We start from the raw sequence: 26,441 nt of genomic DNA on the forward strand, positions 1-26,441 counted from the left end.
AGAATGCTTTACGACAGAAGGCTGGGGCCTTCCCCCTAGGCGTTATGGCTTACTAATGTGTCTAAAAATATCAGCAGGTAGTGGAAAAGTTGAAAGACTGAATCACTTGAAAGATGAAGGAATGAGCTTTAGGAAGAGTTTTGAAAAGGGGGAGTTTTGGAGTTCACTACCGCTCCACCTTCCTTTTTTTACAAACTTGATTTGTTTTGGTCGTATTGGGGGGGGGTCATATGAATATTCACAAGCTAAAACAAAGGGCACCGTGACCTCTTTAGTAAAAGTGGGGCAAAACCTCACCTAACGCTTAAGCCTCCCTGTCGCCTCTCGTATCCTAGGAGACGACAGAGAGTCGAGAGTCTCAGACGCTGCGCCTGCCTCTTGCGGCAGGATTTTGCGGCAGCGCGTTGACGTTGCTGCTTTTGCCCGTGCGTAATGTTTGACGGCGACGTGGCACTGGCAGTGGTGTGCGCTTGTGCAGATGGCGCTTTACGGCGATGGAATGCTATGCTCCGCTACTGGCGGCAGTGGCGGGTGGCCAGAAGTTTTGCTCTGCTGCCGGGTTTCGGAGTGTGTGCTGCACCCTGCCGCCGAGCAGCCATTCCTGGGTTTAGTACCGACATGGCCTCGGCTGTCATGGGGCAGCGGATGGTGTGGGTGGATCTGGAGGTGAGGAAGGGACCCAACAAGGAGCCCCTATATAACGACTTTTAAGCAGCTTTATGTCTCTACGCTCTTTCATATATCGCTTCCAAGGAGAATAATTAATTTTAATGGGCGTTTACTTGGTGGCTTCTCGCAAGAAGTGAAATATTTCCGGGGGTTGGAATTAGGCCTTTATAATGACTAGAAGGAAAGTACCTTTTTAACGCGGTGATGGGAAAGTTGTTTCTTAAATCATTTGAAAGAGTCACTTCAAGTCCTGTTTTAGGCTACTGGATTCCCTCACATACTTTTGCTGTAAAATTTTCTTAGCTACTCACGTAAGAAGGATAGGCCCTGGAGCTGTAGAAAGAAGTTTACAATCCCAATTAGCTACTGTTTTATGAATTGATATTTAATAACACGATTAAGGGTTTGGGGGGGGGGGCTTTTACTAAGCTGTGGTAAAAAGTGGCCTGTGGTAGTGTGGGCACGGATTGTAGCTTGCTGGGAATTTTTTTTACTGCAGCTGGCCATGCACTAAAATTAAAAGTAGTGTGCAGCTATTTACTGCCTGAGCTCTTACCGCCACCCATTGACCTAATGGTAACGGCTCACGTGCTACACGCAGGGTACTCATGCAGAGCATGCCAATGTGGCTGCGCTGCTGATTACCTTTGGGAACGCCCCCCCCCCCCCACACACACAGTAAAAATAGAAAAGTATTTTGTACCGCAGGAAACAGTGTACACCAACTTTGAAATTATTATTACATTTGTACCCCGCACTTTCCCACTCAAAGCAGGTTCAATGCGGCTTACATAGTAAAAGGAATGCAGAATATTATTAGAGGATAAAAGTAAGATATATCAGAATAAAAGGCAAGATGAATAGGTAGAAATAGGCAATGAAGCGGGGAATGAGGTGGGAGATATAGTTAGGGTTACTGTTATGGGTTATGTGTAGGTAGATGGTACATTAGATTAGTCAGTATCATTTCGATAGGCTTGCTATCCAAATGGGTTTTTAGTGCTTTCCGGAAGGGTAGGTAGTCACAGATTGATTGGATAGATCTGGGGAGAGCATTCCAGAGTCGGCTGCCTAGGAATGAGAAGTTAGATCCATAATAGGTCTTGTATTTGATTCCTTTGCAGTTAGGGTAATGTAGGTTGAGGTAATTTCGCAAAGCTTCAGACATGTTTCGGGTAGGAAGGCCAATCAGATTAAGCATATAGTCCGGAGATTCACCGTGGATAATCTTGTAGATTAATGTGTGGACCTTGAAGTTGATTCGCTCTTTGATAGGGAGCCAGTGAAGCTTTGCATAACGTGATTTGCCAAAAATGAGTCTCGCTGGGTGTGACTAGGTGTGAGCACAAATCAGGCGGTGCTGTCGATTTGGCATGTGCTATACATACACATGGTAGCCCTATCACAGCTTTGTAAAAGGGGCCGGCCCCTAGGTTAGCTCTCTCTCTCTCTCTCGCTCTCTCTCTCAAGTAGTTCAAAAGTTATCCTAATGTCCTTAATAATGGTATATTTTAGGTAGTGGGGAAGGGTAGTAAGTAAAAATTGCCATTTAAATTCATTTATTAAGGTAACGGAATTCAAACATGCGTGGGATAAACATAAAGGAATCCTTCTCAGAAGGAAGCGATCCCCAGAAGCTTAGCCGGTGGTGGGAGGCAGGGCTGGTGGTTGGGAGGTAGGGATAGTGCTGGGCAGACTTATACTGTCTGTGCCAGAGCCGGTGGTGGGAGGCGGGGCTGGTGGTTGGGGGGCGGGGATAGTGCTGGGCAGACTTATACGGTCTGTGCCCTGAAAAAGACAGGTACAAATCAAGGTAAGGTATACACAAAAAATGGCACATGTGAGTTTATCTTGTTGGGCAGACTGGGTGAACCGTGCGGGTCTTTTTCTGCTGTCATCTACTATGTTACTATGGATGGTGGAACAGTGTTTCAAAAAAATGCTCGTGAAAGGTGAAAGACTTTTGCTTTATATAAGTGGTATATCAAATAAACTTGGAATTGTTAGTAATAATGCAATTTATCTTTAAAATCAAGCGTGGTACCGGAAGATTGTAGGGTGGCCAGTGTAACGTTGATTTAAAAAAAAAAAGATTCCAGAGGTGATCCGGGAAATTATAGACCTCACCTAACACCGGTGCCGGGCAAAATAGTAGAGACTATTATAAAGAACAAAATTACAGAGCATATTCATAAGCATGGCCAACATGGATTTAGTGAAGGGAAATCTCACCACCATTTCTTTCAAGGGGTGAATAAACATTTGAACAAAGGTGAGCCGGTCGATATTGTGTATCTGGATTTTCAAAAGGTATTTGACAAAGTACCTCATGAAAGACTCCAAAGAACATTGGAGAGTCATGGAATAGGAGGTAGTGTTCTATTGTGGATTAAAAACTGGCTAAAAGAAAACAGAGAGTAGGGTTAAATGGTCAGTATTCTGAATGGAGAAGGGTAGATAGGGTTTCTTAGGGGTCTGTGCTTGGACTGCTGCTTTTTAACATATTTATAAATGATCTAGAGATGGGAGTAACTAGTGAGGTATTAAATTTGCTGAGACACAAAGTTATTGAAAGTTGTTAAGTCGCAAGAGGATTGTGAAAAATTGAGGACCTTACCTGACTGAGAGACTGGGCATCTAAATGGCAGATGACGTTTAATGTGAGCAAGTGCAAAGTGATGCATGTGGGGAAAGAGGACCTCAAATTATAGCTATTTAATGCAATGCCATGTTAGGAGTTGCCGACCAGGAAAGGGATCTAAGCGTTATCACTGACGATAACTTTGAAACCCTGTGCTCAGTGTGTGGCGGCGGCGGCGGCAAAGAAAGCAAATAGAATGTTAAGTATTAGGAAAGGAATGGAAAACAAAAATGAGGATGTTATAATGCCTTTGTATTGCTCCATGGTGCAACCACATCTCGAATATTGTGTGCAGTTCTGGTCACCGCATCTCAAAAAAGATATAGTGGAAGTAGAAAAGGTACAGAGAAGGGCGACAAAAATGATAAGGGATGGGATGACTTCCCTATGAGGAAAGGCTAAAGCGGCGAGGGCTCTTCAGCTTGGAGAAAAGACGGCTGAGGGGAGATATGATCGAGGTCTATAAAATAATGAGTAGAGTGGAATGGATAGACATGAATTGCTTGTTTCCTTGTCATCAAGCAGATGAAGCCATTACGTATGGGTTGTGTCCATCAACCAGCAGGGGGAGATAGAGAGCACTCAACTTTTCACTGTGCCCCATGGCCAGCCAGCTCCACTGCCTCTTCAGTCTTCTCTATCTCCCCAAGCAGGGTGGCTGCAGCTTCTTCGAGCTCCATCAAAAATCTGCCTGGGAGTGGCTCCTGGCATGCTAGTTGTTAGCCGGGGTGTTAGAGGCTATAGCAGCTTCACTTTGAAGGCACATAGGTCAGCCCTTTCCCTGCCTTACCCATGCCCCCGTGGATGTGGACATATTAGCGTGCTTTTCCCTGTCCTTTCCCACTCAGTGGATGCAGGCACATTGGTTCGCCTTTCCCTGCCTTTCCCACTCATCTGAGCCTCCGGAGTTCTTATTACCTCTGCTTTCCTCACAGCGTTAAAAAAAAAAAATGAGAACAGAGGTTTTCCTTTGATTTTTCTATGGGACCGGAGCTGTGATACTCGGTCCGGTGAGGTAAGAGAGTTTTCTAACTCCTCCGGGGTGGGCCCGCGATCGGGGTGTTTTTGGCGCGAAACCGCCATTTAGAATTTTCCCGCCGTTTTCGGCAATGGCTGCAGAGAATGTAAAGCGCTGTTCCCGGTGTGGCAAGCGCAAATCAGCAGCGGGGCTCTGTAAATCATGCTGTACAGGTGTAAGAGCCGGCCCGAGCATGGCGAGCGATGATTCTTCCCGCTCAGAGCTGGCAGCGGACGCCATTTTGAATTCTCCGCATGGCGCGGCCTCCGTAGAGACGGAGAGCCCTGAACCTGGGGGGGGGGGGGGACCTCGAATTGAGGCTATTCAGGGAGCGGCTAGCCCCGGACGGGATCTGGGTGCCCAGGGCGAGTTTTTCTCCCCTGATTTTGTGTTATTGCATAAAGCATACATGCTGAAAAGAGCTCTCCCTCAAGGGTCGTCTGAGGCCCCTTCTATTGTCCCCCCCCCCCCCCCTGGGACTGCCCGCTGAGGCTATTATCCCTGATAATTGGCATAAAGAAAAGCGTAGAAGGGCTAATTCCCCTTCAGATTGTGGTGCACCTCCTCCCCCCCCCCACCCCGTGGTCGGGCTGTGAGGATTCGGAGAGTTCTGGCAGGCCTTCGTGGTCTGAGGAGCCAGTCAGGTGCAGAATTACCACAGGATCTGGATGATCCCTCCGCGGTGAGGATTTTCCACCGTGATGAGCTGCCAGCGCTTATTTCTGATGCCCTACAGTTCCTTTTTATTGAAGAGCCTGCCAGTGGCATAGCCTCCTCTGTGAATCCTAGGATGGCTAGTTCCAAAAAGCCTGCTCGAGCCTTTCCTTTGCATGACTCCATCCAAGAGCTTATTTCCGCTCAGTGGGCTGACCCCGAGGGACCTTTGAAAGTTTCCAGGGCTATGGGGCAATTATACCCTCTGCGTGAGGAGCATTTGGCTCGCTTTGCAATGCCTAAAGTAGATGCCCTAGTCACTGCGGTGACAAAGAGAACTACCCTCCCTGTGGAAGGAGGAGTTGCCCTGAAGGATATACAAGCAGCACTTAAACGGTCCTTTGAAATTGCAGGTCTTACTGTTCGGGCGTCTGCATGTAGTTGTTATGCTGCTAGAGCCTGCCTGGCTTGGTTGCAACAGGCAGTGGAACAGCCCAGAGATGGAGCGGAGCCCTTCTCGGATGTGGCTCCGCGGCTGGAGTCGGCCTTGTCCTTTTTGGCTGATGCCCTTTATGATATTGTCAGAGCTTCGGCTAAACAAATGGCAGTAGCAGTGGCGGCTCGCCGTCTTATTTGGCTACGACATTGGGCAGTGGACATGGCCTCTAAGCAAAGGTTGGTGAAGTTGCCCTTTCAAGGCCTTCTCCTATTTGGTGAGGAGTTGGAAAAAAAAATTGTTAAAGGCCTGGGAGATCCTAAACCCCAGCGCTTGCCCGAAGATAGGCCGAGGCCTTCCTCCAAGGGCCAGGCGGTCCACTCCTCTTATAGACCTCGCTTCTGTGAAGCTAGAAGGTACCGCCCGGAGTGTTCTGCTGGGTTCACTTCTCGTGCCCGTTTTTCAGCAGAGGAACTCCTTTCGCTCGGACAAGCGTTCCGCAGCCACCGGCTCTAGGCCTGGAGTTCAGGGGCGACCCTCTCAATGATGGTGCGCCGGCCCCCTCCTCACTTCCTGTCATCGGAGGACGTCTTTCCCTCTTTGCCGAGGAGTGGGCCAATATTTCCTCAGATCAGTGGGTTCTGGACCTGATCAGAGATGGCTACAGAATAGAATTCAACGCCCCAATAAGAGACATGTTTGTGGAGTCCCGATGCGGTTCTGCCGCTAAACGGGCGGCGGTAGAGAAGACTTTGCAAGGTCTGATTCAGTTAGGGGCCGTGTCCCCGGTACCTCCCGCCGAACACAGCTACGGCCGATACTCCATCTACTTTGTGATGCCGCGAAAAGGTGGGTCTTTTCGCCCTATTCTGGACTTAAAAGAATTAAACAAGTCCCTGAGAGTACGGCATTTCCACATGGAAACCCTGCGCTCCGTCATTGCGGCGGTACAGCCAGGAGAGTTTCTCACGTCTCTAGACCTGAAAGAAGCTTACTTGCACATACCAATTTGGCCCCCGCACCAGAAGTTTCTGAGGTTTGTGGTGTTGGGAAAACATTTCCAGTTCCGGGCCTTGCCTTTTGGCCTCGCCACAGCTCCCCGAACCTGTTCGAAGGTAATGGTGGTAGTAGCTGCTTTTCTCAGGCGAGAAGGTATCAGGGTTCACCCGTACCTAAACGACTGGCTCATCAGAGCAGACTCTGTAACAGAGAGCTATCAAGCTACAACCAGAGTGGTCTTAGTACTTCAATCTCTGGGCTGGGTCGTCAGTATGGCTAAAAGTCACCTGATCCCCTCGCAATCTCTAGAATATTTGGGGGCCAGGTTCAACACAGACTCGGGCTTTGTATACCTACCTGAGCTAAGGCGGTGCAAGCTTCAGAATCAGGTCCGTCTGCTCCTGAGGATGCCCCGCCTGCGAGCTTGGGACATTGTCCAGCTGCTGGGATCGATGACAGCCACATTGGAAGTGGTGCCCTGGGCGAGAGCGCACCTGAGACCTCTACAGTATTCCCTACTTCAAAGATGGTCTCCAGTTTCTCAGGATTATCAATGCAGACTTTCTTGGCTCCCTGCGGCCCGACTCAGCATGGAGTGGTGGCTCTCAGACAGCATGCTGCGGCGAGGAATGCTGCTGGCGCTCCCCGATTGGTGTCTAGTAGTGACAGATGCCAGCCTGAAGGGCTGGGGCGCACATTGCAAGGGAAGCATGCCCAGGGTCTATGGACACCCGAGGAGTCGGAGTGGTCCATCAGCCGCCTGGAGTTGAAAGCGGTGTTTCAGGCGCTTCTGGTCTTTCAAGTGACCCTGGAAGGATTGGTTGTCAGAGTGATGTCGGACAACACGACAGCAGTGGCCTACATAAATGGACAAGGCGGCACTCAGTGCAGAGCACTGGCCGCGCAGGCCGAACAGATTTGCCACTGGGCCGAGCTGCATCTTCAGTTTCTGTCGGCAGCTCACATTGCAGGTCAGAGCAACATGCAAGCCGATTATCTAAGCAGGCATCAGATCGATCCAGCAGAATGGGAACTAGCAGACGAAGTATTCCTGCAGATATGTGCCAAATGGGGCAAGCCCGTGATGGATCTTATGGCGACAAGTTCAAATGCCAAAGTCCCGTGCTTCTTCAGCAGACGGAGAGGTCCTCGCTCGGCAGGGTTGGATGCCTTGACTCAGCCCTGGCCTTCGGGCCTACTGTATGTGTTCCCTCCGTGGCCCTTGATAGGGCGCGTGCTCCTGCGGATTCGGCTGCACCCAGGAGAAGTGGTCCTCATCGCCCCGGATTGGCCCAGGAGGCCTTGGTATGCGGACCTCCGACAGATGCTAGTGGAGGCTCCCCTTCCTTTACCTCTGGTACCGAACCTGTTGTCACAGGGCTCGGTAGCCATGGAGGACGCCTGCCGCTTTGGTCTTATGGCATGGTGATTGAGAGGGCGCAATTGAGGGACAAAGGCTATTCAAACACAGTCATTTCCACTCTCCTGCAGGCCCGCAAGCGTTCCACTTCCGTGGCTTATGCCAGGATTTGGCGCCAGTTTGAGTCTTGGTGTGCTTCAAAAGCGATCACACCCATGTGGGCTCCTGTCTCGCCGATTCTGGACTTTTTGCAGGATGGTGTACAAACAGGCTTGGCCTATAATTCCCTGCGGGTGCAAGTGGCAGCATTGGCCTCCCTTCGTGGTAAGGTTGAAGGCGTGTCTTTAGCTGCTCATCCAGATGTAGCACGGTTTTTTAGTGGAGTGCTTCGGCTCCGGTCTTCCGTGCGAGCACCCTGTCCAGCTTGGAACCTGGGGCTAGGTTTGAAGGCCCTGCAGGCTTCTCCTTTTGAGCCACTTCGGCAAGCATCGGAGAAAGATTTGACACTAAAGGCCATTTTTCTTGTGGCCATTACTTTGGCGAGACGGGTGTCAGAGCTCCAGGCGCTGTCCTGTAGAGACCCATTTCTGCAATTCTCAGAGTCCAGGGTCACGGTTCGGACCGTGCCTTCCTTCATGCCTAAGGTGGTTTCAGCGTTTCACCTAAACCAGCCTATTTTCTTGCCCTCCTTTGATAAGGAGGAGTTTCCAGAATCTTTTGGGCAGTTGCACCTGTTGGATGTGCGCAGGACTCTGCTGCAGTATCTGCGAGTTACTATCTCTTTCAGGATCTATGATCATCTGTTTGTTTTGCTATCAGGTCCTCGCAGAGGGTCTCCAGCGTCTAAAGCCACTATTGCCCGCTGGCTCAAAGAAACTATCTTTTCAGCTTATCTGCTTGCCGGCCGGTCTCCGCCTATAGCCTTTAAGGCGCATTCTACCAGAGCGATTTCTTCCTCTTGGGCTGAAACTGGAGCACTTTCTCGTCAAGAGATATGCAGTGCAGCAACATGGGCTTCTAAGCCCTCTTTCGCCCGACATTACAGGCTGGATGTGGCTGCTAGGAGGGATGCGCGTTTTGGAGCACAAGTGCTAGCGCGTGGTGTGACCTGTTCCCACCCTATATAGGGATTGCTTTGTTACATCCCATATGTATGGCTTCATCTGCTTGATGACAAGGAAGGGAAAATTAGGTTCTTATTTTGGTAATTTTCTTTCCTTTAGTCATAGCAGATGAAGCCATGAGCCCTCCCTGTGTGATTGTCTGTATGCTGTGAATCTGTTTCAGGTTCTGTTCTTGTTTCCTGAAGTTCCTTCCTTGGGAGAAAGTTGGAAAACAGTCTTCAGGATTCATGTTCACTTATAGGAGGATGAGTCTATTCCCTCCAGTTTATGTTTTGGAGGATGAGTTTATTCCCTCCAGGAGTTTGCATGTATCCCCTCCAGTTATACAATAAGGAGGACGAGTTTATTCCCTCCAGGAGGATGTGTTCATTCCCTCCTTTTGAGTTCATGCCCTTGTTAAGGGGCCATCGTTCGCTGTGAGGAAAGTTCATGTTATTCCCATTGCGGTTTGCCATACTGCTTTGGAAGCTTCAAATACTGAAGAGACAGTGGAGCTGGCTGGCCATGGGGCACTGTGAAAAGTTGAGTGCTCTCTTTCTCCCCCTGCTGGTTGATGGACACAACCCATACTTAATGGCTTCATCTGCTATGACTAAAGGAAAGAAAATTACCAAGGTAAGAACCTAATTTTCCCTTACTCTTTCCAAAAATACCAGGACTGGGGGGCATGCAAAAAACTACAAAGTAGTAAATTTAAAATGAATCAGAGAAAATATTTCTTCACTTAACGTATAATTAAACTCTGGAATTTGTTGCCAGAGAATGTGGTAAAAACAGTTAGTCTATAAGCCATTATTAAAATGGACTTGTCGAAAATCCACTGCTTATTTTAGGATAAGCAGCACAAAATGTACTGTTTTGGGATCTTGCCAGGTACTTGTAACCTGGATTGGCCACTGTTGGAAACAGGATCCTGGGCTTGATGGATCTTCGTTCTGGCCCAGTATGGCAATACCTATGCACTTATATGCTTAAATGTCAGCATTTAAAAGCTCTTTTAAGATTTGGTATGTTAGATGAACTCTCAATTATATTCTGTTTTATTTTGCTTCATTACAGATGACTGGCTTGGATATTGAGAGAGACCAGATTATTGAAATGGCTTGCCTTATTACAGACTCTGATCTAAACATTTTGGCTGAAGTAGGTTGCTTCTGTACTTTTGATATTTCTTGTAACTGTTTTGAAAGGCAGTGGTACATATTGGCTTGCTTACCTGCAGAAGAAAATACAGTATAGTAAACAGTGTAAATTTCCCCATCTGCCTAGTTCTGTCACTTTTATAATAACCAAGGGAACGACAGGAGATAAGACCAAAACCCATTGCCATTTTAAAATTATTTTTATTTATATTTAGCTCGTACTGTTTTTTATTGGTAGTTCAAGGCACTTCACATTCAGGAACAGTAGGCTTTTCTTGTCCCTAGAAGTCTTAGTCTAACACAGAGGTGGGCATAAGAATAGCTGTCATGAAATGCCTAGCCACCCGCTTGGGGTTAGGCCACTTAGAGGGTCTATCCCATCCCAGCTCAGGTCCGCCTGCACCTGCCGCTTGTGCTCTACACTAGCACCCTCCTACCGACAATCTCAACTGCCTCTGGGCAAGTCTCCTGCTCTCAAATTATCCCCAGTGATTTCTAGGTTACTGGAGACCACACACCCAGTGGTTCCACAGTTCCCAGAAAGCTCTGACAGACCCAACACACAAACTATCAGGATTCTTTATCAGTGCAGACAAGCCGAGGCAATAAACTGAAAATTGTTTATTGTCTTAAAAGTATTGAACAATGAACAAAAAAAGAGCAGTCGGCAAACAATAACGGGTAACTGAAATATGGATCAATTATAAAACTATCTTAACGTTTGTTTACTTTCTAAAAACTACCCAGGGAGATGAGGAAATATGCTGCTCACAGATTATCAAATACAACTGATCACAAGGCTTCAGCAAAGAGATCTGTGTCTCTCTTCTCTCTGGCTAAGACTGGGGCAAAAGCCAGTACACTCCAAATGAAATTGAGCTCCTGGGCCAATCAGAGCCCAGAACAACAAGTTTGAAAGTATACTGCAGACTGCCTTTCCAAAGGCTTAAACAAAGAAAACAGCCTGCTGGCCAAACTAGAGAAATACACTTCAGGAAATACCCAATACAATTTACAGGCTTAAAACATGCTGTTCTGTCACAGTTGCTACAGTGAGCCAGACCAATGGTCCATCTAGCCCAGTATCCTGCTTCCAACAGTGGCCAATCCAGGCCATAAGTACCTGACAGAAACCCAACTAGTAGCAACATTCCATTCTACTAATCCCATGACAGTCTGAATTCTGCTCGTGAGATCATGGGAAGTATGCACAGCAACATCATTGGTCAGAGTTTTGGCTGTTTTAAATGCTGTATTTCACAAATATTTTCAGAATAGTTATTCTAGCAGTTTGTTTCCATTGTTTTTATTAAGATAGTCTGTGGAAATCTGTATTTTCAGTTCCGATATTATACAGTGTTGCAGCCTGCTAGGGATAGTACTGACATTCATGTGGTCCTATCTGTGTAAAGGTTGCCCACCTGTGGTCTAACAGCTAGAGCTACTACTGTGTTAGTGCATGCTTATATGGTTAATATAGATTGTTTTACTATAGATCCCATGTTATGCAGTTGGACCTAATTACTAATAAGATGCATTAACATGGTAGCTCGCGTTATTACTCTAGCTGCAAGTTTGGCCTTGAGGCAATGGAGGGTGAAATGACTTGTCCAAGGTCACAAGGGGCATTAGTGGGATTTGAACTCTGGCTGCCCTGGTTCTCATCCTGTGACTCCTCTCCTTAAGTTTATTCAGTTCAAAATGTATTTTCTCCGAGGACAAGCAGGCTGCTTGTTCTCACATGTGGGTCATCGTCCACGGCGGCCCAGGAACTGGTAAACAAATTTTGCAAGCAAAATAAATAAAACAAGTCTTTCGGGAAAGTTCTGTCATGTGGGCAGTGCGAACGACTTCCCGCCCACCATGCGAGCGTGCCTCTTCAGTTTCTTTTTCTCCATGGTTAGGTGCGGCAGTGTTTTTTGCTGCACTCCGTCAGGCCCAGGAAGAAGACTTCTCTTTGCAATTGATTTTCGTGTTTATTTTCTTTCTTTTAAAAAAAAAGAAGAATAGTTTTTCCCGTAGTTTCTTTATCTTTTTGTCCACTTTTTTAAAGTTTTCTTTCTTTTTCAATGCGGCCGGGTTTTTACATTTTTTTGTGCTTTTCTTTTTTGGCACAATCACGTCGTTTGATTTCGCTGAAGCCGTGTTTTCTTCCATGTCATCAAAGATGCCCAGCGGCTTCAAACGTTGTACTCTGTGCAACCGGACCATCTCAGGTACAGATACCCACGCCTGGTGTATTAAGTGCCTTGGGCCCGACCATAACCCAGCTGCTTGTAGTCTGTGTCTTCATATGAAGAAATGGACCCAACCGTCTCGAGAGGCCCAACGAGAGAAGCTTTTTGGGGTTCAGTCCGGTCCTTCGACATCGGTACCAAGGTCGGCGGCGTCGACATCGACAGGAGCATCAACGTTGAGGAGAGAGGTAATGGCTGCTGAGAGACCAACTCGCGCTAGAAGCAGTGAGGCATTGAGTGGGTCTCCACCTGTCTCGAGGCCTCCTGTTATGCAGGTCCCCCGGGACCGACCTTCGTCTGACCCAGCCCCGAGGAGACATGAGGATACCACCTCCTCGGTACCGAGGAGTCTCAATGACGGGCGTCGAGTGAAGGCTAAGAAGCACTGTCATCGTTCTCCTTCGACGCACGGTACCAGGAGCTCTGGGGCGTCAAGAGAGTCGGCACCCGAGAAGCATCAGCGCTGAGAGGACCGCTCCCCCTCGATACAGGAGGTGCCGATGCATTGGTCTTTTGGCAGCCCGGTACCTGCTCCCGAGCCTCCATGGATTCTGGCACCGCCTGTTCCACCAGCCCTGCAGCCTTCTCCAATGGCGGCTCTTGACGAGCGTATCTGGGCCTTGTTTCCAGAACTTCAGTCAGCTTCGGTGTCGGGGGTGCTTGCGCCTTCTGTGCTATCTGCTGCAGCAGTATCTGACCCTTCTCCTGTGGTGAGGTCTCCGACTGTGGTGCAGCCTGCGGCATCGTGTCAGCTGCCACCCAGGTCGACTCCTCTTCGACATAGGTGGAGGGAGCTTCGCCGCAGTCGGATCGGGCGTCGACTTCTTGGCATCGCCATAGATTTTTTTAAACTTTTGTTACATTTGTACCCCGCGCTTTCCCACTCATGGCAGGCTCAATGCGGCTTACTTGGGGCAATGGAGGGTTAAGTGACTTGCCCAGAGTCACATGGAACTGCCTGTGCCTGAAGTGGGAATCGAACTCAGTTCCTCAGTTCTCCAGGACCAAAGTCCACCACCCTAACCACTAGGCCACTCCTCCACTCCATCGTTCCTCAGCGTCAAGGCAGGTCCCGTGTCGAAGTACCTTGACACAGGTTGTATCCAACACTGAGCAGGAGCGTTCGTGGGAGTCAAAGGAAGATCCCAGGTACTTCTCTTGTGATATGAGTCCTTTGAGATTGAGTCCTTTGAGATTCCCTCTTCCCCTCCGCTGGAAAGAAGACTATCTCCACCCGAGAGTCTGTCTTTTTCATCCTTTGTCCGGGAAATGGCTACGGCTATTCCTTTCCCTGTGGAGGTTGAGGATGAGCCCAGGACTGAGATGCTTGAGGTCCTGGATTATTCTTCTCCACCTAAAGAGGCTGTGACAGTCCCTCTGCATAAGGTACTGAAGGAAGTCATGCAAAACTGGTCTGCCCCTCTGTCTGGGCCTGTGGTTCCCAAGAAAGCTGAGTCCCAATACCGGATCCACGGTGAACCTGGATTTATGAGGTCCCAATTGCTCAATTCCATGGTGGTGGATTCCGCTCTCAAGAGAGCTAGGAGTACTAGACTATGCTTCGGCGCCCTCGGGCAGAGAAGCTAGGACTCTTTTGGGAGAAAGACGTATCAGGCCGCTATGCTCGCTGCCAAGATCCAGTCATACCAGCTCTTCACGAGCGTACACTTGCGGGACTCGATATGTCAACTGTCCAGCTTGGTTGAGACACTCCCTACGGAGTTGACTGAGCCTTTTCGCCAGGTGGTCAGGCAGCAGAAGGCGTGTCGCAAGTTCCTGGCCAGGGGTACTTTTGATGTGACATCCAGAATCGCTGCTCAAGGTATAGTGATGCGCAGACTCTCATGGCTGCGTGTCTCTGACCTGGATCATTCTGTCTAGCAGCGGATGGCGGATGTTCCTTGCCGGGGGGCCAATCGTTTTGGAGAAAAAGTAGAGGATCTAGTTGATCAGATCAAATAGCATAATGATGCTATGGATTCTCTCTCCCACAGGGCGCCTTCTGCTAGTGCCTCCTCATCTAGGAGGTTTTTTGGAGGGAGGGAGTGCCCCCTATACCTACTCTAGGCGTAGGTACACTCCTGCTTCTCGGCAGCGTACCCAGGCTCAGTCAGCGCGCTCGTTCTCATCAACAGCGTGCAACTAAGGCCCATTCTGCTCCCCAGCAAAAGCAAGGGACAGGCTTTTGACTGGCTCCAGTTCAGCATAACCTCTGTAAAAGTGTCCGTACCGGACGACTTGCCGGTAGGGAGGAGGTTGATTTTTTTTTTTCACCAAAGGTGGCCTCTCGTAACCTCCGACCGGTGGGTTCTTCAAATAGTCCGGTTAGGATACACCCTCAATCTGGAATCCAAACCTTCAAATTGCCCACCAGGAGCCCATTCTTACAGCTCCCAGCACAGTCAGATACTTGCAGAGGAACTTTCCGCCCTTCTAAAGGCCAGTGCGGTCGAACCTGTTCCACCAGGGGAAGAAGGGCTGGGATTCTATTCCAGGTACTTCCTTGTGCAAAAGAAAACAGGGGGGATGCGCCCCATCCTAGACCTAAGGAGCCTGAACAAATATGTGGTTCGAGAAAAGTCCAGGATGGTTTCCCTGGGCACCCTTCTTCCCATGATTCAAGAGAACGATTGGCTATGCTGTTCCCTTAAAGGATGCTTATACACACATCTCGATACTCCTAGCTTACAGGAAGTACCTTCGATTTTGACTGGGAACTCAGCTCTTTCAGTACTGGGTACTGCCCTTTGGTCTGGTGTCTGCGCCCAGAGTGTTCACAAAGTGCCTAGTGGTAGTCACAGCATCGCTACGCAGACTTGGGAGTGCATGTGTTCCCTTATCTCGACGATTGGCTGGTGAAGAGCACTTCGGAGGCGGGCGCTCTACAGTCTATGCAAATGACTGACTTTTCAGGTGCTAGAACTACTGGGGTTTGTGATCAATTATTCCAAGTCCCATCTCACCCCAGTTCAAAAATTGGAATTCATTGGAGCACAGTTGAACATAAGACAGTTCGAGCTTATCTTCCCGAGGCGAGGGCAGACAACCTCCTGTCCCTAGTGTCTATGGTTCGAGCGTCTCAACAGATCACGGCTCGGCAGATGTTGAGACTTTTGGGGCATATGGCCTCCACGGTTCATGTGACTCCCATGTGTATGCGTGCCATGGGATCAGCTCAATGGACCCTAGCTTCCCAGTGGTATCAAGCTGCGGGAAGTCTAGAGGATATGATCCAACTGTCCACCGACTTTCGAAATTCCTTGCAGTGGTGGACAATTCGATCCAATTTGACCTTGGGATGTCCATTCCAAATTCCTCAGCCGCTAAAAGTGCTGACGACGGATGCATCCCTCCTGGGGTGGGGAGCTCAAGTAGATGGACTTCACACTCAAGGAGCTTGGTCCTTTCAGGAAAAAGGTCTTCAGATCAATCTTCTGGAATTGCGCGCGATCTGGAACGCTCTAAAGGCTTTCAGAGACCGGCTGTCCAACCAAGTAATCTTAATTCAAACAGACAATCAGGTTGCCATGTACTACACCAACAAGCAGGGGGGCACTGGATCTCGCTCTCTGTGTGAGGAAGCCGTCCAGATGTGGCTTTGGGCGCGCCGTCACGGCATGTTTCTCCAAGCCACTTACCTGGCAGGCGTAAATAACAGTCTGGCCGACAGACTGAACAGGATAATGCAACCTCACGAGTGGTCCCTGAAAATGGGCGTAGTCCGCAAGATCTTCCGAGCGTGGGGCACCCCCTCGGTGGATCTTTTTGCCACTCAGATCAGACTAGCGTCAGATGCCTTTCTCCTGCATTGGGGAACAGGCCTTCTGTATGAGTATCCTCCCATACCTCTAATAGGGAAGACTTTACTGAAGCAAGACTGCAGAACCATGATTCTGATAGCTCCCTTCTGGCCACGTCAGATTTGGTTCCCGCTTCTTCTGGAGTTGTCCTCCGAGGAACCGTGGAGATTGGAATGTTTTCCAACACTCAGAACGAGGGGTCGCTTCTACATCCCAACCTCCAGTCCCTGGTTCTCACGACCTGGATGTTGAGAGCTTAGAATTCGCCTCCTTGGGTCTGTCAGAGGGTGTCTCAAGAGTCTTGCTTGCTTCCAGGAGAGATTCCACCAAGAGGTGTTATTCTTTCAAATGTAGGAGGTTTGCCGCCTGGTGTGACAGCAAGGCCCTGGATCCTCTTTCTTGTCCTACACAGACAGACCCTGCTTGAATACCTTCTACACTTGCCAGAGTCTGGTCTCAAGACTAACTCTGTAAGAGTTCACCTTAGTGCGATTAGTGCTTATCACCGTGTAGAGGGTAAGCCTATCTCTTTTGGATCTCAACGTCGTTCTCACCCAGCTGATGAGAGCTCCTTTTGAGCCACTGAATTCCTGCCATTTGAAGTACTTGACCTGGAAGGTCATTTTCTTGGTGGCTGTTACTTCAGCTCGTAGGGTCAGTGAGCTTCAGGCCTTGGTAGTGCATGCACCGAATATCAAACTCCATCATAATAGAGTAGTCCTCCACACGCACCCTAAGTTCCTGTCAAAGGTGGTGTCGGAGTTCCATCTGAACCAGTCAATTGTCTTGCCAACATTCTTTCCCCGTCCTCATACCCACCCTGGTGAAAGCAGTTTACATACCTTGGAGTGCAAGAGAGCATTGGCCTTTTACGTGGAGCGGACACAGCCCTTCAGGCAGTCCGCCCAGTTGTTTGTTTCTTTCGATCCCAACAGGAGGGGAGTCGCCATCGGGAAAACACAATCTCCAATTGGCTAGCAGATTGCATTTCCTTCACTTATGCCCAAGCTGGGCTGACTCTAGAGGGCCATGTCAAGGCTCATAATGTTAGAGCCATGGCTGCGTCAGTGGCCCACCTAAAGTCGGCCTCCATTGAGGAGATTTGCAAGGCTGCAACATGGTCATCAGTCCACACAATCACATCTCATTACTGCCTTCAGCAGGATACCCGACGCGACAGTCGGTTTGGGCAGGCAGTGCTGCAGAATCTGTTTGGGGTTTAGAATCCAACTCCATCCCCCTAGACCCTTTTTTTGTTCTGTTCCAGGCTGCACTCTCAGTTAGTTGATTTTGGTTTCAGGTCAATCTTTGTTCTGTCCTCGCCTTTGCAAGGCCCAATTGACCAACGTTCATTGTTTTGAGTGAGCCTGGTTGCTAGGGATACCCCACATGTGAGAACAAGGAGCCTGCTTGTCCTCGGAGAAAGCGAAGATACTTACCTGTAGCAGTTATTATCCGAGGACAGCAGGCTGATTGTCTTCACAAACCCGCCCTCCTCCCTTAGGGAGTTGTTGTTTCTTGTTTATATGCTTTTTGGTTAAACTGAAGAGGCACGCTCGTGCGGCGGGCAGGAAGTCGTTCGTGCATGCGCGGCACGCGCTGCCTGCGGGATGGAACTTTCCCAAAAGACTATTTTTTTTGCTTGCTAAATTTGTTTACTGGTTCCTGGGCCGCCACGGACGACGACCCACATGTGAGAACAATCAGCCCGCTGTCCTCTGAGAATACCTGCTACAGGTAAGTATCTTCGCTTTCTGTGAACATGGGTTTTTTCCTTTATTGTAAAAAGGCTTGATCTGCTGCATTTAAATTTTTTGAGGAGCAGGATACATTCCCTCCTTAAATTGCTGTTATTTAATGGAAGCCTTGGATTTGTATCACATCTGTATTGCCAATCAGAACTAGAAAGTTTACATAGTGCCAGCTTTCTCTGTATGTGCTTTAGCATAGGCTGTCAAAAGTGCAAACTGAAATGAGTCCTGGGATCCAAATTTGAACCCTAAGTGACAGGGCCAGTTGGACCTGGTCATATTGTTGTGATATGCTCATGCCCAGGGGAGGGGAAGAAGGTGGGTAACCTGCTGTTATAGTAGTGATCCTTATTGGCGTGCATCAGAAATGTGGTTTTCTAGTGTTGGGACTGGGAAGGGATTTCTGACTTCCTGTTCATGAACCTCTGTGGGTATAGTGGTGAAAGACTGAGTGTATAGAGATCAAATAATATCCAAATGAAAACTGACACTTGTTGCTCTAAGGGTGTAAAAGTGATACTGAGGCGTATTTTCAAAGCATTTAGACTTACATAGTTCCGTAGTAACCTGTGGAATGTTTTAAGTCTAAGTACTTTGAGAAATGAGCCCCACTGTCACTTAAAACTAATTTATAGATTTTTCTAGCTATTCTTTCGCACATTTGGTGTCCCTGGCTAATGCGTCCAGAGATTTTTCTTTTTTCAATCTGTAGATTCACTTGCAAGTTGATCAGGATCCCAATAATGGCTCCTTTATTGTACTTGGAGGTCCTTACTGTAGCCACAGAGGCATATTTTCAAAGCACTTAGCCTTCCAAAGTTCCATAGAAACCTATGGAACTTTGGAAGGCTAAGTGCTTTGAAAATATGCCTCACAGTGATCTTTTGTGTGTGTGTGGGGGGGGGGGGGGGTATTTTCAAAAGGCAGGAAAAGAACAATTAAAGTTGATGTTTTTATTTGAAAATCAGCAAGTGTGTGCTGTTTTTTTTTTTTTTTTTTTTTTTTTTGGCATACGTAATTAGTTATACTGTGTGGTTGGCAGAGAATGAATTGTGGGGCAAAGCCTTTTCTTATTTTGATTTCATCTCTTCCTTTTCTAATTAACAGGGCCCCAACTTGATCATACATCAGCCTGATGAACTATTGGATGGTATGTCAGATTGGTGTAAACGACATCATGGGAAGGTGAGGATTCTGCTCTTATAATAAGAAAGGGAAGCACAAATTGGATACTCTCCTCACCTGAATAAATTAAAAAACTGCATATTCTGTAGTTTGCCTTTCTGGGCTAAGATCTAAGTGTAGGCCCACAGTTATGGGCTGATGACTGTCTCTTCTTGGCCTTTGTTTAAGATTGAGAACCTCTACAGTTTGGTGGAATTAATGCCATGCAAGCCCGTTGGGGGCAGGGGGGGCTTGATTACATGACAGCCATTGCTAATGTGGGCAGATGTAACCTGGTAATGAAAATAAATAGTCCAGACTACAGCATGAAACCATAAAATATTTATTTGCTGCTGTCTGAAGCCTAAGACAACAGAATAAATTTTTCCTCATACTGTTGAAGTAAATAAGGAAATCTAAAAGTGACATGAGTTCTGCCCATTAGCGTTGAAGGTTTGTCATCTAGAACTTGGGTCAGAACACAGCGATGCTATGTGTCAGTGATGGTCCAGTTGTCCAGTGTTTTCAGAGGTGTTGCTTCAGTATTAGTTGTATGCTCTTCAGGGTAGGCACTACAGTTTAGTTTGGACAGTATTTTGTAAGTGAAGAAGATAGTTTATATAAAGCAGAAGATTTAAAAGTTTGCTTGCAAATGGAGACATGTATAGTTTATTGTTAAATTTGTCCACTGTAGATAAGCATCTCAAAGCAAAACACATGAAAACATAAAGGTTTATAATGAATATTGCAAATCAGCAATTAATAAGCAATACCATATATAACAAAAAAAGTCCATTTTAGCTAAATTGATTGGACAGCTACATCGGTGTGAGGGGATTTTTCCCCCCTCCTCCTGATGTCGTATATTATTGCATATATGTCACACTGAATAGTTTCTGATCCTAAACAAAATGTAATATTAGACAAAGGGATCCTGGGTAAACACAATTTTTAAATTATTGCTTCATTTATTTAAGGAGCAAAGTTATCCAACACCCATGTGAAAAAGTAACTGCCCTCTAAAACTTAACTGATTGTACCACTTTTAACAGTGATAACTGCATCCAAACACTCCTTATAATTTGATCTGTATTTGCTGTTGAGAAATATTAACTTGCTCTTCTTTGCAGAACTTCTTTAATTCAAATTCATTCATTGTTTTTATGCATGAAATGCGTGTTTCAGGTCACGCCAGGGTTCAAAATCAGGACTTTGGCTAGGCCAATCCAGAACTTTAATTTTGTTTCTCCTTAGCCATTTGGAGGTAGACTTGCTTTTGTGTTTTAGATCATTGGCTTGCTGCATAACCCAATTACGCTTCAGCTCACAGACAGATAACAAGACGTTCTTAAGAATTTTATGATAGTGCAAAATTCATGGTTCCTTCAATAATGGCAAGTTTTCCAGGTCTTGAAGCAGCAAAGTATCCCACACCATCACATTACCACTACCATGTTTGACTGTTGGAATGTTCTTGTTGTGGACTACTGTGTTTGCTTTATGCCATATATAATGGGACCTGTGTTATCCAAATAATTCCACTTTTGACTCGTTTGTCCATAGAGCATTATCCCAAAAGACTTGGGGACCATCCAGGTGTGTTTTTCTAAATGTGAGGTGAGCCTCGATGTTTCTCTTAGGTAGCAGTGGCTTCTGCCTTGCAACTCTCTCAAGAATCCCATTTTTGTGCATAGCTGATACTAGAGAGGCCTGTACATAAGTATTGTCACACTGGGACAGACCAAATATCCATCTGTCCTAGTATCCTGTTTTTAACAGTGGCCAATCCAGGTCACAAATACCTGGCAAGATCCCAAAAAAGTTAATCCTAGAAATAGCAGTGGATTTTCCCCAAGTCAGTTTAATAATGGTCTGTGGACGTTTCCTTTAGGAAGCCGTCCAGACCTTTTTTAAACCCCACTAAGCTAACCTCCTTTACCACGTTTTCCTGCAGCGAATTCCAGAGTTTAATTGCACATTGAATGAAGAAATATTTTCTCTGATTCGTATTAAATTTACTACTTTTAGTTTCATCGCATGCCCCCTAGTCCTAGTATTTTTGGAAAGAGTAAACAAACGATTCACATCTACCCGTTCTACCCACTCATTATTTTATAGACCTCTATCATATCTCTACTCAGCCAACTTTTCTCCAAGCTGAAGAGCCCTAGACGCTTCAGCCTTTCCTTATAGGGAAGTCGTCCCATCCCCTTTATCATTTTCGTCGCCCTTCTCTGTACCTTTTCTAATTCCACTATATCATTTTGAGATACGGCGACTAGAATTGATCACAGTATTCAAGGTGTGGTTGCACCATGGACCGATACAAAGGCATTCCATAGCGTCCCCTCAGATCAATCCAGAGACTTGTGGGTTATGCCCCTCCTCTAGCAAGTTAGATAGAGAGAACTCAGAAGTTTGCCTCAACTGAGCATGTGCAGCCATTCCAACTTCAGTATTCTCTCTATCTAGCAGGTAGAAGGGAGCATACAGTGCAGCTCTGTGGAAAAGACTCCTATCCCGTTCCCTCGGGTGTGTTGAGATCTTTCTGGGGTTGAGGTGCTGTGGCACAGCTTGGGATACACCTGGTGGTGCCAGGTCCCTACCCTTCTCCCCCTGTCAGCCTGAAGAAAGGGATTGGCTGTTTAGTCTCCTGTCTCTTTAATTTAAAAAAAAAAAAAACTCTAAAACTTTGAGCCTGATAGCCCCCCACAGCATTATTGTTTTCCTATTGCTGAGAAATTGCAGTTCAGCTTGCTGGAACGTGAGTAACACTTGGGGGAAATCAGATAGGGCTTTGGTTATGTTTGTGCCGTCAGAGTCAGTGAAGCGATGCTCGCGTTGTGGATCGCGGAGGTCGGCGTCGGGGTCCTGTGAGGCTTGTTTAGGAAGCATAGGAAAGGCTATTTTGGAGCCAGAGGACGCGGGGTAACCACTGAGGCATCGGGGGGACCCAAAAAGAGTTTGGCGGGAAAACTTCCGCGTCGACTCGCGCCTCCGCCAGCGCCATTTTTTCTTTGGGGCCTTCGGAACAAGGCAGTGTGTTAGTGGGCTCTCCGGCAGTAGCGATGTCTGAAAACGGAACAGTACTGAGCCCAGATCCGGCGGTTTCGGGTGGTTTTTCCCCGGAATTTGTTCTTTTATTACATAACACGTTTTTGCTCTGTTCCGGGAGCGCGCGTCAGCCGCCGGCCATGTTGGATGGGCCTGTTTCCTCATGCCCGGATATTCCTCAGCAGCCTTCAAAAAGAGCCTGGGTGTTGCTAGAGGAGGCAGCGACGTTTCGAGTCACTCAGACTTCGAGGGTGACCCGGGGTCATGGGACTCGGGGCCTGAGTCCATGGAAGAAGGTGATCTGCCCGCAGGGGAGGGGGATAACCCCACCGCGGCTAGATTGTTTAAGAAAGATGAACTTCATGGGCTTATAGGTCAGGTGTTTAAAGTATTAAACTTATCGGCTCCTGATACCGCTATTCCGCTCACGGTGAGCACGTCTATTATGTCAGAACTAGAGCTCCGTCGAGATCTTTTTATATTCATGAGGCGATGCACGTGCTCATCAGGGCGCAATGGGATTTTCCAGATGCTAGTCTTCGAGTGGCGCAGGCGATGGGCAAGCTTTGTCCTTTGCGACAGGAGGACGTAGATTCCTTGTGTTTGCCCGCTGTTGATTCTTTGATTTCAGCGGTGGCGAAAAAGACGGCTTTACCCGTGGAGGGCGGTGCGACGCTCAGGGATCCGCAGGGAAAAAAGCTTGAGGCGGCGGTTAAGTCTTCTTTTGAAGTGGCCGCCTTATGTTTGCAAGCCTCGGTTTGTGGGTCTTATGTGGCTAGAGCATGTCTTTCCTGGGTGCAGGAGGCGACGTCCGCGGATGATCTGGTTGATGTTCTCTCAATCCTGGAGTCAGGGTTGGCTTACTTGGATGATCTCCTGTATGATATTCTTAGAGCCTCCGATAAGGGAGTTTCCCTGGCAGTTTCGGCTAGACGCTGGATTTGGCTAAGACATTGGGCAGCTGATTTGCTGTCTAAATCTTGCTTGGCCCAAATGCCCTTTAAGGGAAAATTGCTATTTGGGCAGGAACTGGAACAGATTGTTAAGGATCTTGGGGAATCCAAGGGTTGACTGCCAGAGGACAGGTCAAAGTCACAGGCTAAAATGTTTCGCCCACGGTTTAAGGAAGCCATAAGGTATAGGCCTGGTAGGGTCGGAGGTTTTCCTAAATCTCGATTTGTACAGAAACAGCAGCAGCCCTTTCGTCAGGAGCGCAGAAGCCAGCCTCAGGTTTCCAGAGGTCAGACAGGAGGCAGAGGTACACAGTCCTCTCCGCCGATAGGAGGACGGCTGTCCTGGTTTGGGGAGGAATGGGCCAGGGTGGCTACAAACGTGGGTTCTGGTTGTGATAAGTCCGGGTTACAAGCTAGAGTTTGCTCGTACCCTGCGAGACAGTTATCTCGAATCTCCTTGCAAGTCTGCAATAAAGTGCACGGCAGTAAAGGATACCTTAGCAGAATTGCTGCGGTTAGAAACGGTGCTATCGGTGCCAGCGGACTAGGTAGGTCTTGGTAGTTACTCGTTTTACTTTGTGGTTCCAAAAAAAGGAGGGACCTTTCGTCCAGTGTTAGACCTAAAGGTCAACAAGGCCCTGGCAGTGCGTCATTTCCGGATGGAAACTCTTCGGTCGGTGCTAGCGGCGGTACAGCCAGGAGAGTTTTTGACATCCCTAGATTTAAAAGAGGCCTACTTGCACATTCCGATTTGGCCTCCTCCTCAGAGATTTCTTCGTTTTGCAGTGTTGGGACAGCATTTTCAGTTCAGGGCGCTGCCATTCGGGCTCGCCACAGCTCCTCGCACATTCTCAAAGGTAATGGTGGTAGTAGCGGCCGCTCTCCGTACCAGAGGGTTTCAGGTTCACCCTTATCTCAATGATTGGTTGATCCGAGCTCCCTCTTACGCAGGGAGTGTGAGGGCAACTCGAGAAGTAGTAGTTCTTCTGCAATCTCTGGGCTGGGTGATAAATTTTCAAAAAAGTCATCTAGTCCCAACTCAGACATTGGAGTACCTGGGTGTTCTCCTGGATACCGGTCGAGGCAGAGTTTTTCTGCCGGGTCAGAGACAGTTGAAATTTTCAGATCAAATTTCCCGCATTCTTCAAAGGACGGCTTCAAGGGCCTGGGATTATGTTCAAGTGCTCGGGTCCGTGGCATCGACTCTAGAAGTGGTGCCTTGGGCTCAGAGTCACATGCGTCCGTTGCAGTGACATGTTCTCAGCCTTTGGTCTCCCCTGTCCGAGGACTATGTGATACAAAACAAAAAAAAAAAATACAGATTCCGTAGTTGCCACAGGCTCGTTTTGCTCTACAGTGGTGGCTACGACCGGAGAATTTGCTTTGGGGTATGCCTCTAGCCAGCCCAAATTGGCAAGTGGTGACGACGGATGCCGGTCTGTCGGGTTGGGGAGCTCACTGTCTCAGGTATGCAGCTCAAGGGACTTGGTCACCAGCAGAGTCCAAGCCACAGATCAATTTGCTGGAACTTCGAGCGATCCGGTTGGCGCTTTTGGCGTTCGAGATGTTTCTCAGGGGTCGTCCGGTTCGAGTCCTCTGCGACAACGCGACGGCAGTAGCGTATGTCAATCGCCAAGGGGGAATGGTGAGTGCTCCTCTGTCGAAGAAAGCAGCAGTGCTTTGCCGTTGGGCGGAGAGTCATTTGACGATGTTGTCGGCAGCCCATATAGCAGGAGTTCTAAATGTGCAGGCGGATTTTCTCAGTTGTAATCGTTTGGACGCCGGAGAGTGGGAACTTTCTCCGTCGGTCTTCCGTCAGGTGATGGATCGGTGGGGAGTTCCTGTGATGGATCTGATAGCTCGGAGGTCCAACGCCAAAGTGTCCTGGTTTTTCAGCAGGGGCAGGGAGTTTGAGTCCGAGGGCATAGATGCTCTCCTTCAGCCGTGGCCGACGGAACTTCTCTATGTTTTCCCTCCGTGGCTGATGGTCGGACACACGGTGGCTAGGATTTCTCGACATCCGGGTGCGGTAATTCTGATTGCTCTGGATTGGCCCAGGCGTCCATGGTATGCGGATCTGATACGTCTTTTGGTCGACAAGCCGTTTCATCTGTGTTGGTTTCTGGACCTTTTTGTGCATGGTCCAGTGGTAATGGAGGATTACTCTCCATTTGCGATTACGGCTTGGCTATTGAAAGGTCGCGACTGAGGCGTAAGGGTTACCCGGAAGCAGTTATTACGATGATGTTGCAGGCTCGTAAGCGTTCTACTTCCACCGCGTATGCCAGAGTATGGAGAACGTTTGTGTCTTGGTGTGATGAGGCGGGGATTTCTTCCCAGGCAGCCTCTTTGCAGTCTGTCCTAGCCTTTTTGCAGCAGGGTATGGGCAAACAGTTGTCGTTGAGCACTTTGAAAGTTCAAGTGGCGGCTTTGGCATGTTTTAGAGGCCGCTTGGGGGAAACAGTCTTTGGCCTCTCACCCAGATGTAGTTCGTTTTCTCCGCGGGGTAGGACATGTGAGACCTCCACGAGTTCTGGTAGTTCCAGCTTGGAAGTTGAATTTGGTACTCAGGGCCTTACAGCGGTCGCCGTTTGAGCCTCTGGTGAAGTCTTCTTTGAAAGATCTCACCTTGAAAACAGTTTTTCTGGTAGCGATGTCTTCGGCTCGACGGGTGTCGGGGATTCAGGCACTGTCGTGTAGAGATCCCTTTCTCCGCTTCTCGGAAGCGGGGGTATCTGTTAGGAAGGTTCCATCCTTTGTGCCTAAGGTAGTCACATGATTTCATGTTAATCAGGAAGTGGTGTTACCTTCTTTCAAGCGAGAAGATTATCCGAATTCCTTCCGAGAGTTGCGGTATTTAGATGTTCGCAGGGTGCTAATTTCGTTACCTAGAAGCGACGAATCCGTTTCGGAAGTCAGGTCACCTGTTTATTCTCTTTGCTGGCAGTACAAAGGGGAACATGGCCTCTAAGGCCACAATTTCTCGATGGCTTAGGGAAGCGATTGAGTCGGCATACCTTTTGATGGGAAAGATTTCTCCTCTTCACATTAGAGGGCATTCCACTAGAGCTCAGGCGGCTTCGTTTGCTGAGGCCCGTCTGGTTCCGTTGGAGGACATTTGCAAAGCGGCAACTTGGTCGTCGCTACATACTTTTACAAGACACTATCATATTGATGTGGGTGCGCATCGGGATGCAATTTTTGGGGCGTCTGTTTTAGTGTCCGGGTTAGTACGGTCCCACCCTCGATGAGGATTGCTTTGGTACATCCCACAAGTCTCTGGATTGATCTGAGGGGACGCTATGGAAGGTAAAATTGTCTTACCTGATAATTTTCTTTCCATTAGTCCCTCAGATCAGTCCAGAGTCCCGCCCTGGGATCAGTTGTCGCGCTATCCAATTCGGTAAACTTATTTTGTTCACGTTCCGGTTATTGTTGG

General features: G+C 48.1%; 1 protein-coding gene across 1 annotated transcript in view; it reads left to right on the forward strand.

The window, feature by feature from the left end:
- Nucleotides 1–417: 417 nt before the first annotated feature.
- REXO2 (RNA exonuclease 2) overlaps nt 418–26,441 on the forward strand; it is a 41,279-nt gene continuing 15,255 nt past the window's right edge. Inside the window, exons 1-3 of the mRNA XM_030220425.1 lie at nt 418–666; nt 9,961–10,044; nt 18,939–19,016. Coding sequence (XP_030076285.1) covers nt 433–666; nt 9,961–10,044; nt 18,939–19,016 — 396 coding nt within the window. The 5' untranslated portion in view covers nt 418–432. The remainder of the gene's footprint in view (nt 667–9,960; nt 10,045–18,938; nt 19,017–26,441) is intronic.

This window comes from Microcaecilia unicolor, chromosome 12 (genome assembly GCF_901765095.1).
Source record: "Microcaecilia unicolor chromosome 12, aMicUni1.1, whole genome shotgun sequence".
In the NCBI taxonomy this organism is placed as follows: Eukaryota; Metazoa; Chordata; class Amphibia; order Gymnophiona; family Siphonopidae; genus Microcaecilia; species Microcaecilia unicolor.